Source organism: Micropterus dolomieu, linkage group LG15 (genome assembly GCF_021292245.1).
Source record: "Micropterus dolomieu isolate WLL.071019.BEF.003 ecotype Adirondacks linkage group LG15, ASM2129224v1, whole genome shotgun sequence".
NCBI classification, from domain to species: Eukaryota; Metazoa; Chordata; class Actinopteri; order Centrarchiformes; family Centrarchidae; genus Micropterus; species Micropterus dolomieu.
In genome coordinates this window covers 3013573-3026843 of record NC_060164.1, presented here as the reverse complement: position 1 = coordinate 3026843, position 13271 = coordinate 3013573, and the positions used below count along the sequence as shown (strand labels likewise).

Below are 13271 nucleotides of genomic sequence, written 5' to 3'. Positions count from 1 at the left end.
TAGTTTTGACTATTTCATGTGTGAATTTTATTTCTTTTGTTTGTTATATTTGAAAATAAAAGAGACCTTGATCAAAATGATCCAAGCAGCCAAAACCATGTTTGAGCGATACCGGAGCAAAATTGGAGCAGCACAGAAGGCTATGCTTCAACATTGTGACCCCACTGGAGAACCTGGGACCTAACAGGATCAGGCCCAAACAACAGTTAGGAAGTCCAGTTTCTGGGTTGGGGTGAAAGCCCTGAGCAACGGACAACAGTCTCAAAGTAAAAGGCACAGGAATGCAGCTTGTGATCTTTTAGAGACCTCTGAGAAAGGACGGCCCTCATACTAGAATCTGAGGCATCCACCTCTTCCACAAACTGCAACGAGGGACCAGGATGAGTTACCACAGAGGCAGAGGAAACAAGTTGTTTTGAAGTGAAAAAAGCTAAGTCTACCTAATGAGTCCAGATAAAAGAGATGGTGTTACGGCCCTTAGGCCGTGTGTGTCTGCCCAGGGGTACTGCTGCTCGTCCGTCCTCTGCAGGTCCTGCCCTCCCCACCCCTCTGATGTTGCAGCCAGGAGGCTAGGGTGCACACCTGTCCCCAGTTTGCAATCAGCGGGAGCGCAGGAGCCGGTATAAGGAGCAGAGAGCAGGCAGACTGGGTGTGGAGAGTGTGGAGTGCAGACGGCATGGAGAGCTGGGTGACACTGCAGTGTGGCGTGTAACAAGTCTGAACCTTGTGGTGGGGTTCACTCCCTCAGTGGAGGGAGGGTGGTATTCATTATTGTATTTTATTTTATTTTCTCCTTTGTGGCATTTGTTTTCCTGTGAGCTGCCCTTCTAGTTGGCAGTTTGCTGACGTGTTGTCCCAACAGTATCCTGGACTGGGCGCTTCCTCGTTTTTGGGAAGTTGTTTTTTGTAGACCCTCCCTGAGGGTACCTTAGCACTTTCCTTTATGGTAAATAAAACGCCAAATGTACTGTAAAATCTGTCTCCTGGCTTCCTTCAACCTGGAATGATGTTATTATTGTCACTAACCTCCTCTTCCCCTGGATTTTCCACTGGAGGTTCGTAACAGATGGGCAGGGAGGTAATTTGGGTGAGGCGTCCGCCACTCCGCTGTAATCACGGATGAACCGTCTGTAGAAATTGGCAAACTTCTAAGAACCGCTTTGTTTCCATGATGTGGGTGTAGGCCACTCCACTACAGCCTGAACCTTAGCGGGGTCTGTCTTCACCTGCCCCTACTCAATAATGAAATCGGGAATAATTGAGTAAATCATCCAGGTACATGAAGATGAAGTGGTTCAGCATGTTGAGGAGGATTTGCTGGAGTATTGGTGAGGCTAAAAGGCATCACAAGGTACTTGAAATGGTCAAATGATATGTTAAAGGCAGTTTTCCATTCATCTCTGTCACTGATGCGATAGGCGTTTCAGATGTCTAGCTTGGATAACACATTAGCTTATTGCAGGGTATTAAAAACAGGGTTTATGAGGGGAGAGGATACTTGTATTCTATGGTGATGTTATTTTAACCATGTAGTCTATGCAGAAGGAGGGACAGATTAAACCAGCAGCCAGGGAGTCATGAATGCACTTTTTTATTGCTTCACTTTCAAGATGGGACAGGTTGTAGAGTTGACAAGAGGGTAAAGGGGTACCAGGAAGCAGGTCTATTGCACAATCAGAGTCAATGTGGTGGCTCAGACTACTTTGGACCCATTATTTGCTAAATACCTGACCTAAGTCATGGTAAACTGAGGGGACTAAGGAGAGGTCAGCTGGCTCAGAAGCGGGTGCTTCAGCTACCTGAGTTGGAACGAGAGCTGACTGGAGACAAAAGGTGCTCCAGCTAACAACAGAACCAGTTGACCAGACTATGTTGGGATTATGGTGTTTTTAGACAGTGCTGTCCTAACACACACAATAGGTGCATGAGGTGAGTTAATGACTAATAATGGGAGCAGTGGGTGATGCTGGCCAAGAGTTATCCATCTACAGCATTAACATCCATAGGAGAAGGCAGAACTTCCACAGGAATCCCAGTTTATGTAACACAGATGGAATTAATAAAACTGTCATCTGTGCTGGAATCCACTAGAGCTAGCAGAGGGACAGAATTATTGGTGCACATGAATGAGGCTTCAAACTGCATGCGATTGCGAGTGGCTGGTGGAGGTATGGCTCATCAGGACCCCTCCAATTACTGAAGATCCTAAATAGGATCCCATAGAGGCGAGCCCTTCCCCGTTGTGTAGGCTCTTCTGCGGTGGATCGTGAAGAGGGAAAATAGATTTAGGTTGGGATGGACTGGACTCATTCTTAACATCATCAGCAAGCCCATAAATAAACACTCCCTGCAAAGCAACTTCACCCCACCCATTCTCTTCTGCCAAAATCCTAAACTCCACAGCATACTCAGCAACTGAACTGGAGCCCTGGTCGAGGGAGAGAGGACTAGTGGCTGCTTTCTTTCCCTGAAGAAGAAGGTCATAAATAGGCTGGCCCAGTCACATCTCTTACTGGGCTGAAGACAGCCTGTCAAAAGTAATACAGTCACAAGGTAGTTATGCTGCATCAGCAAGGTCTCTCCCAGGCAGACATTTCAAGGCAGACAGGGGTTTCCAGATGTGATGTCCAAGCTCTTTTGAAGAAGCACAAAAAAACACGCAACAGTGAGGACTGTAGACGCAGAGGTCAGCCAAAGAAACCTACTGCAGCAGATGAAAGACACATCATGCTTACTCTCATGACATGCTTATGCTGGTATGATAACAGTGTCAAGCTCTTTGTATTACTATTTTGCATGAAAGGCAGAGTCAGCTAAATGTTGTTGTGACCAGTCTTACTGCTACGTATTGGCTTATCCATGAAGATCTGCAGTTTAGGTTTTATTGTGATTATGAATGATTTGACCATGATTCAGTAATCCAGTAGTCACTCTAGTGCAAGGAGTTTTCTGCCTGCTCTGCAGTATCTCAGTTCACATATAGATTTATTGATCTGCCTTTGCCTGGCTGTTCAGCCTCAGCATTTTCTTTATGCTGTAGGTCAGAAATGAACATGTTAAACCTTTTTAGAGAAATCAGGATGACAGAATGGTACTTAAATCAGGAGAGAGAATTTAATAATAATAATTTAATGACATGTTACAATAATTATGAGAAATGTGAAAAGTCTTGATTTGACCCCATCATGGCAGTATGGTATTAAAGGGGGGGTTGAAGCCCTAGTGGTGTACACAACATTTCGAGGAAACATGTTTAGCCTAGAAATCGTAGCAAACTGGTGCAAAATGTTTTGAGATTGAACATGCCCCAGATTTAAAGTTTAACAACAACTACATGATTAGCTGAGGGAAATTGTGTCAAAATCTGGTTGGTTTAACAAAAGAGTGAACGCCCGTCAGCTAATTTGAGAAGCAGAAATAGAGAGAGTGTGTGTGAGAGAGTTATGAATGAATGTAGCATGGAGATAGTCTTCCTGGTTGAACTTTGCGTCATTTGTTTATTCAAACTGCTAGAGTAGGGACTGGTGATGAAGACAAAATGAATTTCATGATAGATAACATGATGAAAAAAATTAAATCTCATATTGTAATATTATGATGTTTAAGTAAGTATTGAAACAAAATTTTAACTCATGTTCATCTTTTCCAGTCTGGTTAGTAAGAAGTCTGTTTCTTAATCTGAAAAACACAGCCAACAGAGAAGAACAAAATAGGACCAACCCTGAGGCCGTCACATGACCAGTAAATACACAAACATGAAAGCAAAACATTTTGGGAAATACACTTTACATGCAAGAATGAAATCAATCTTCTCATGTACTTAACTGCCAGAAACCCAAAAAGGTGCCTTTCTCAAAGTATCAAGCTTTAGCTTTAATGAAACTATGGCACAATTACTCGCTACATAAGTCTTAATCAGAAGTGATTAATAGAGAATAGCAATGCTTATTTCTTTACAGTACAGTAATGATTACTCTGACAGTTAAGATCATAGAGCATTATTTATGAAACTTGGGTGCCTCAAACCTCCAGACTGGTTGGACAGATGTGGACGTAGCCACTGGTCTGGTGAAAGTTGGCCAGACTTTCCAACCAGCATGCCTTATGTTAAGTCCAGCATGCATCACGTTAAGTCAGCTCTGTGAAGGGCTGCATGAAGTCAAACACACCTATAGGGTTTTTTGTGTCATTGAGGCCCCTACCGTTTCAGTGTAATTCAAAGCTTTAAAATTTGTTTTTATCACATTGCTTATGAAGTCGACAACTTTACTAACATAGCCAAACAACAAGCAAGTGTGACAACACGACACAGCGATTTTACTGACTAGTCCAACAGAAAGAAGGCCAGCTCAGCGTCTGTCCTGCAGCCTTTAATTTCACAAAGCTCACGCCAACACCCAGGAGACTCTGGCTTGATCTTTTTCTCTTTTTAGCTGCCTTTGCTATTAGCTAACGTTACATCTATAGAGGCATATGTTGTCCGCTCTCCACCAGTAGCAGCATAATGTTGCTTGAAACTTGGGTGACAAGCTAGCCAACAAAACTAGACAGCAACCAAGAGCACTTACAGTAACTGATGTCCGAGTATGTTATCTAGTAAGTTTTCTAACATCAATAAGAATGTTTGGCATAACAATTAATAGATATAAAGGTATTGATCAAGTAATTAACAACAAAATTCAAAAAATGTGTTGGCACTTATTATCAAAAACCTACTGTATGTCATTGTATAATATTATGGGCTGACGGCCAAGTAGATGCAGTCAGCCGGGAGACAGGAGTGTTTGTGTGTTGGGGGGGGGAAGGCTCTCTCTGCATGGCATGAATGGGACCTCAGATGGGACGAAGAAACAGCACATTCTCTCCCTAAATTAATTTTGCTGTCGCCCCTTATGAATGTGGCCCTTTCATAGTCTATTTTTTTGTGTTTGAGCCGCTCAGTTTGCCGCAGTGAATTTAATGAGGCTCCTCTACTGTATTGTATTGTGCCGTGCTTTGTGTCTGTCTCTGTGTCTCATCAGTCTTTGACACCACTGCACTCTGAAACAGGCTGCTACATAAAGATTCACTGTGTCTTAAAACATTTAATGCACAGGTTACTTTTTAAATATGTAAACTACATTCAATTTTATTATTATTATTTTTATTATTATAGCATAGCTGCACTTTGTAGTTGTCAGACCTCGGGCGAAATTTAGGTCAACTTGTAGAAAGTCTTTTTGAACAGAGTTTTTATTTTCCTGACAGTCAGGCAAGATGTAAAAGGCCATTGAATACAGCTGACTGCTCATCCACAAAAATACTTTATATATGCAGACAAAATGATTGATAAAAATCCTAATTGACCAATATGTGGTGACGGCGCAGTGGATAAGATGCCTGCCTTTGGTGTGAGAGACCTGGGTTCAATCTCTCACTGTGACCCATCACCAATGTGTCCTTGAGCAAGACACTTAACCCCTAGTTACTCCAGAGGCGTGCGACCTCTGATATAATTAGCAATTTTAAGTCGCTTTGGATAAAAGCCTCAGCTAAATGAATAAATGTAAATGTAACAGTGTGTTCAAGTTGGATTGCTTGTGTTGTGCTGGAAGCCCAGCCTGCCTGCCAAGCTTGTTCAATCAAGGAATCTATGACTACTGTTGACGAACAAAGCAAAGATGTTTTTGTTTGCATTTTGAATTTGGACATAAAAAACATTTCTGAAATGTTTGCAGGACATTGTAAAACAGTTGTTACGATTGGCTGTAGATGAAAAGTTAGCTTATTGAAAAACAGAAAATGGAAAAATATTTTCCAAATAGACCTTGATGCCACAGTCGTGACACTGTTGTGTCACAGTTACAGTCCTCTAGTCCACCAGGAACACCAAAAAATAACAAACCAAAAGATTTTGGGGTTTTGAGGGTGTACGTAACCACAACGTCCAGGGTTAAAATCCTGACAAGGACGCGTGTTGCATGTTGCCCCCTCTCTATCAGTCTAACAGCTGTCAAAAACACCACGGGCCCTGTGTAGCCCACCTTTATTGTGCCATGTCATGATCAGCTGTTCCATCTCGGCCCCACAGCAGGGGATAACTGTACTTTCCCGCACTATGCGGTCCCAGTTGTGGGAGGAAAAACCCTAAGACCGGGCCAGAGGCCTATCGGGCCCTCACACTTTATGCTCTTGGATATAACTGTAACTTAGACCTGATCTGATGAACTGTTGTCCTTTCAATATGAAGAGTATTCTTTTCAACAAGACACAGATTCGAGTAACATTTAAATTAACTCAAGTTTAATGACAATTTTGAGCAAATAAACAAATACAACAAATACATGTGTAGTCCCCGGAGCAGACTCCTCAACCTCTGCATTACATTGATTGATATATCCTGTTTCGCTCCTCCTCTTGTGGGTCTGAAGGCCACAGCCTGAGAGTAATAAGGCCGAGTGAGAAAACTGCGCCTGAATGTTCAGTGTATCTTTCAATAAACACCTTAAACATAATTCTATTAAACATATTAAACATTATCCTAATCAAGCTAGGGATATAAAACATCATAGCTAAATAAAAATCTCCAGCACGGTGTAGGCCTCTTTCCTCAAACCAAATCATGACGTCCATTTGTGCTTCATCTCTAGTTTTACAGATGAAGCGTAATCGTTAAAAGTCTTGCTGTGTTCAGATGTAATGCTTTGTTCATGGGATGGATAGTACAAATGGGAAGACATGCTAGCATTCACATCATCCGACAATTCAAGATGGTTGTGTGATATCATCGTTGGTCATGTGAGAGTTAAAAATGAAACACACAGTAACTAAAATGTGAGAACAGATGTTGAGTGAGAAGCTGTAAACCTGTATTAGGAGTAAATGGAAATTAGGAGTAATATAGCTTTCTGATATCAGTTCTAAAGTGCACATTGCTTTTTATTGGACTGCTTTCTATCCTGGTGGTGTGACGGCTGCTGTCTGGGTCATCGTGGTTGAAGAGTTGCTGGTGACGTATTCTCTCCCTTGACTGCAGGTTAAAAGCCTCCATTGGATTAGCTGCTCTTTTCATCGGGCAAACCCTCTGTGAATGTCACCTTAGTCCAGCAGATTCAAGGATGTAACAATGTCGCCAGAAACATTTATGACAGCCTTTATTTATTGATGTGAGCATTTTAAACTCCAGCCTTGTTGTGGCTCAGGCCTCTGAGTAACATCTGAGGAATAGATGGAATGTGAGGCCAACAGGAAGTCACTGCTCCTGCTGAGAGAAGAGAAAATAAGAGTCGACATCCTTTCAGCTGCACAGTCAGTGCTGCAATGTCACCATGAGTTCAGCAGGCTTTTCAAAGGAGTACAAAATTTCCCGTTTAATTTGACTCATCTTTGACTGCACTGTGTGTTAGATTGGTGATCTGCAGCCTGTCAGGACCCTGCAAGCCCTCATCTCTGCTGTTAAAACTAAAAGTAATTTTGTTAAGTGCTGGGGTTGTATACCCACCCACAGGGGAGACTGATTGTGCATTTGTTTTGAAAAAAATATTTCCTTAAGCAGAAGTTAGCTTAAGCAATGATGTGCAGTCGACTGTCAAGTGTAAGATTAGACCACTGAAAATATTGTCATATACTAAAACATATTTTAGACATGTTTGCCTTTATTCAGTAGTAGAGTGACAGAGAAGAAACACGGGGAAAGAGAGAGATATTTAACATAGGGATGGAACCAGGGAGGTGTTACATAGTATGCATCTTGGAACACTGCCACCAGGATACAGTACAAATTGTTTTAGAGATAGAGCCTATAGGAAAGCTAATAACAGGTCAGAGATCATGAGGAATACACAGTCTCAGACTTTGTTTTAATGTCTGTCCTCACACATCACACAGTGAGATATACAGTATGTCTTCTAATATAACCAATTCATTTAGTATGCCTATATCGCTATCTCACAGGCATGTAACCCTTACATAGTCCCTCTTTGTCTTCGTTTTGCGCTCAAACACAGAAGCTGCACATTGTAAGCTTCTGCTTCTATGACTGGATGTTACGATGAATACAGCCACTATGTTTTATGTTGAAATAACGAAATCAGAAATGAAATGAACTCAGACATAAAAAATAGTTTTCTGGTGTCTGATACAAGGCTGATACTTTGTCATTTGATAATTAGTAAGACCTTGCACTAGAGAAATGCAAAGATATGCATGGCAATTTCAGCTGGTCCACCACCTTGGTCCAGACTGAAATATCTTAAACCAATACAACTATTGGATTGACTGCTATGTAATTCTAATCAGAGGGATGCCATGGTCCAACATTAGCATGTTAGCATTGTTATTGTGAGTATGTCAGCATGCTGATTTTTAGCATTTAGCTGAATGCGCCGTTGTGCCTAACATAACCGCTAGCATGGCTGTCTAGTCCTTATTTCTAATTCATTCTACTGTATTTTGTGGGTTATTCAAGATTTTCAATGTTAAACACACTTTAATCAAGTGATTGTAATGTATGTACATGAGTTTATTTCTTGTTCCTTTTTGTGTTGAATTAAAAGTAGGATTGAATAAATCAAAGTTGTAGATAAACAGTTGGCATTCACAGAACACAGCTGCCTGTTTAGAAACTCAGTACTGAAATTTCTTATTAGATGGAGGTAAACAATATCAAAGAACAACTGAGCCAAACCTCAGTTTTAAAGCACTTGAGATATGATTTACTACTAGAGCAATTACTTTATTTCTCTAATCGTGATTCGATTTTTATGGCCATTGTTGGGAATAAAAACTCAAGGTTGCAAAGGTGATTTTGGGAGTGGGCTGCTGGGGCCGCAGAAAGACGGGCTGGATGGTGGCTAGATGGAGTCTAGCCACAGGCGGTCTGTAATTCTGCACCGTAATTGCCTGGCAAAGTGTATTATGGGTCTTCAGACCACTCATCCACTCTGTAGGGGTGGACAAGAGAAAAGGGTGAGTGAGGCGGAAAACTAGGATGGATAACATGACGTCCCGTTGTGAGACAATTCTGCCAGACACTTACAATACGTTGAGGGGGTGTTATTATTTTGTGTGTTCAAAGAACACTTTCTGTGAAGGCTATTAAAGCAGACTAATGAAAATGATGGTAGCAAATGGGGAGACAATCTCCAGTTCAATTGAAATGTCATTGTGCTTTAAAGACAGGTGCAACAGACGTTTTCTGCTGTTTGAATGGAGTAGATGCTGTCAGTCTGCAGCTCTGCACCAGGAAAAGAACCATATTTTCACATCTCATGCTTTCACAGCCTGAGACTTTCCAGAGTTCAGGGTCAGCAGCCTGGCAGAGCCTCTAGGGTGATTTGGTGTTCAGTTCTTGGTTCTGAGCCTCTTTGGCAGCACCTCACAGTAGTTCCTGAGTTTACTTTCTGAGCCTGATCCTCAGCTACCATTGTTTGATCATAATGGCCCATTAGAGGAAACCTCTTGCCAGCTACAGGGATCAAACCAAGGACATTTTTAGCCACCTGACCAATCATGGCATTTCTACTAAGTGTGTTTGTAGCATTGTGCTCAACATCTTAGTTACTGTTTACAGTAGAAATTTCCTGTGGTAAGCTAATGAAATAATGCATTTGAAATAGGTTGCCACTAAATAGCTGTTTTAGTAGAACTGAAAGTTCCGCTCTTGATCCTATGTTTTCCAGGAGGATTAAGGTGACTGCAGATCACAGGAATTTGTTGTTGTTTAACCTTAAAGGTCAAAATTTTATCAATGCCAACACAGTAAGACAGTATAACATACACACAAACACGTCACACTGTCCCCAACAGGAACTAGTACTAACCTGAGGAAGTTATCAATGACCTGCTCTATCTCCTAAATTATCATTATAATAATAGAGCTCGATAGATAGACTGACAGAAAAAACGTCATTAAGTTCGGTTTCTTAGCTTGTTTGCTTTTCGTGGTTGTAAATGGAACGTTTGCCCCTCACTCCATTTTCCCCCCATTGTAGCAGCAAACCACAGACATGACGGGGAAGAGAAGGGACAGTCATGGAGAGAGAGGGAAAAGCAGATGTTTCTGCGTGCCTCCCCTGCTGATTTTAAGTGATTATTGTAAATGCTGTGATTAATAAATGGAAATAAATAATGCTTTGTTTGTGGTGACAGTTTAGTTTTAACAGCTAGCACCTTGGCGTTTTCCAATGTGAAAAAGGTACAGTGAGTGATCGTGACATCGATATCTTTCTCTGTCTTCCTGTACAGATGCGATGGCTAATCCTTCTCCAGCAAAGAGCATGGGCGACCCTGGAATCACCCCACTGTCTCCTTCACACACTCAGGTTACTCAGTTCTGTTATGCACATGTACTAATTTATTTATATTTCCATACATTTTAGGCTGTTTGTTTTCCTGTCAGTAGTGATTCCTCAAAAAAAAAAAGTTTTTCTCACTGTCATTCTGTATATCTTGTGACAAAATGTGTTTTTGTTACCGTTTGACTACTACAATACCTGTATTTAGAGAGTCATATTATATTTTACTTCCATACTGGTGTAACAGTGTCTGGTCGGTCTGATCTTGCCCCTTTTCACTGGCTGTTTATTGTTTCCTCTTCCTCACTCATGTGTCTTACATAACAATGTTAGAGAACCACAGTGGGAGGACCAGATTACGTCACTGCAGCAACAGTGATAAAACACATATACAGGAGGAAGATACTTTCTGAACCAGTGACTCTTCTGCCCCTAGCAGCCCTTTATCAAACACAATCATTTAGAACATTTAGAACTATTATTTTAATAATAGTGGGCTATTTACAGCTTAAATTGCTTGTGTGTGTGTGTGTGTGTGTGTGTGTGTGTGTGTGTGTGTGTGTGTGTGTATGTAACCCTCTCATTGAAGTCAGTCAGCTGGTCTCATGAAATGTCACCATCACATGTCCTAACCCTATGAAACTGTGTATTCTCTGTACAGCAGAACGACACAGACCAAGTACCATCAGGGCCGTCTTTCGTGGTGGTGGTTGCCATTGACTTTGGCACCACTTCCAGTGGTTATGCTTACGCCTTCACTAAGGAGCCAGAGTGCATTCACACTATGAGGTAGGCCACCACTGCAATGCAGACACTGACAAGAAGTATGGGGGTGGGCTAAAGCTTATATGCAGATTATAACGATCCTGGAATCAATCTAATAATTTAAAATACCAAAGAAAAAGAATCATATATCCCTATTTTGAGGGGGAAAAAAACTCTTGTTGTGATAAATGTCCTGCGCAGCGATTCCAGCGTTACATAGTGCATTAGCAGCCACAGTGGCGATGATAGAGACACTATTCACCCTATCACAATCAGTGTAACATCAAAATGATTTTGAAGCTGTTATTTTAAGATAAAAATACTACATAATGTTGCTTTAATACTGGATGATGCTAGTAAGTTTTTGTCTTGTGAAGAGTGAACTTGTACACATACAACTAATAACCACTAAGCATTCACATGAGTGAATAAATGCAGCCAAGAATAAATGAAGTGAAAACAGTGATGAACAATTAATAACCAAATAAGGACCATGGTATACCACCAGATAAAGCAGTGAATGATGTCTTGAAGAGGCAAGATGTATTAACTTGTGGAAACACTGGAGACCACAAAGTAGATGAAAACTTTGACACTAACCAGTGAAATCAGCGTTCAGCAGCTGAGAGCTTGTTGGGAAGCATAAAATAACTGAAGCCATTCAATATCATTCTTTTGTTGAATTAGGACACTTCTTCTGACCCATCACCTTTTTTTTTTTTTGTATTCATATGCTACAGTATCAACCCCAACATCACACGACATGTAAAGTTTTACCTGGTGGTTCAGTGGCTAGGGAAGAAGAATTTGTCAGCTATCTGTAATTCTCAGAGGTGCTCAGCCCCACGTGGCCAGCTGGAGATGCTGTGGCAGCATTTTCCAGAGTCACTGTTCTGACTTTAATAACTTCCCAGTTCAGATGATGGGGGAAGGAGGGAAGTGGTAATGAAAGGGCCTGGGGAACCAGGAAAGTGGCTGAAGAGGAGGGACAGAGACAGACTTTGACAGAGCGTGTAACCTAGGTTTGTATTAGTCTTTGTCACAGGCTTTGGGATAACTACATGTATGCTAAATTATAATGAAATTACAGTTTTTTTTCAGTTGCTTACCTGCATTGGTCAAAACTGAAACTGACTTTTATTGCTCTTACAAAATTGTATTCAGTGACCACTTTCTCCAAAATCCATGAACTCTTTTCTCATTTCTACTCCACCACCAGCAAAACAATATACAGTGAGGAAAATAAGTATAAGTTTTGGACACAAGGCGTTCGCATTTGAAAAATGTGCTGCAAATATACAGTGAGGAAAATAAGTATTTGAACACCCTGCTATTTTGCAAGTTCTCCCACTTAGAAATCATGGAGGGGTCTGAAATTGTCATCGTAGGTGCATGTCCACTGTGAGAGACATAATCTAAAAAAAAAAAAAAAAAATCCAGAAATCACAATGTATGATTTTTTTAACTATTTATTTGTATGATACAGCTGCAAATAAGTATTTGAACACCTGAGAAAATCAATGTTAATATTTGGTACAGTAGCCTTTGTTTGCAATTACAGAGGTCAAACGTTTCCTGTAGTTTATCACCAGGTATGCACACACTGCAGGAGGGATTTTGGCCCCCTCCTCCACACAGATCTTCTCTAGATCAGTCAGGTTTCTGGGCTGTCGCTGAGAAACACGGAGTTTGAGCTCCCTCCAAAGATTCTCTATTGGGTTTAGGTCTGGAGACTGGCTAGGCCACGCCAGAACCTTGATATGCTTCTTACAGAGCCACTCCTTGGTTATCCTGGCTGTGTGCTTCGGGTCATTGTCATGTTGGAAGACCCAGCCTCGACCCATCTTCAATGCTCTAACTGAGGGAAGGTGGTTGTTCCCCAAAATCTCGCAATACATGGCCCCGGTCATCCTCTCCTTAATACAGTGCAGTCGCCCTGTCCCATGTGCAGAAAAACACCCCCAAAGCATGATGCTACCACCCCCATGCTTCACAGTAGGGATGGTGTTCTTGGGATGGTACTCATCATTCTTCTTCCTCCAAACATGGTTAGTGGAATTATGACCAAAAAGTTCTATTTTGGTCTCATCTGACCACATGACTTTCTCCCATGACTCCTCTGGATCATCCAAATGGTCATTGGCAAACTGAAGACGGGCCTTGACATGTGCTGGTTTAAGCAGGGGAACCTTCCGTGCCATGCGTGATTTCAAACCATGACGTCTTAGTGTA

At 41.5% G+C, this 13271-nt stretch overlaps 1 protein-coding gene across 5 annotated transcripts in view; it reads left to right on the top strand.

The window, feature by feature from the left end:
• Positions 1-13271, top strand: part of hspa12a (heat shock protein 12A) — an 81669-nt gene that overhangs the window by 22072 nt on the left and 46326 nt on the right. For 3 of the 5 annotated variants that reach the window (XM_046070431.1, XM_046070433.1, XM_046070429.1), the window contains exons 2-3: positions 10225-10301; positions 10936-11063. In XM_046070431.1, coding sequence (XP_045926387.1) covers positions 10225-10301; positions 10936-11063 — 205 coding nt within the window. The remainder of the gene's footprint in view (positions 1-10224; positions 10302-10935; positions 11064-13271) is intronic. The other 2 variants (XM_046070432.1, XM_046070430.1) reach the window with 1 other exon arrangement.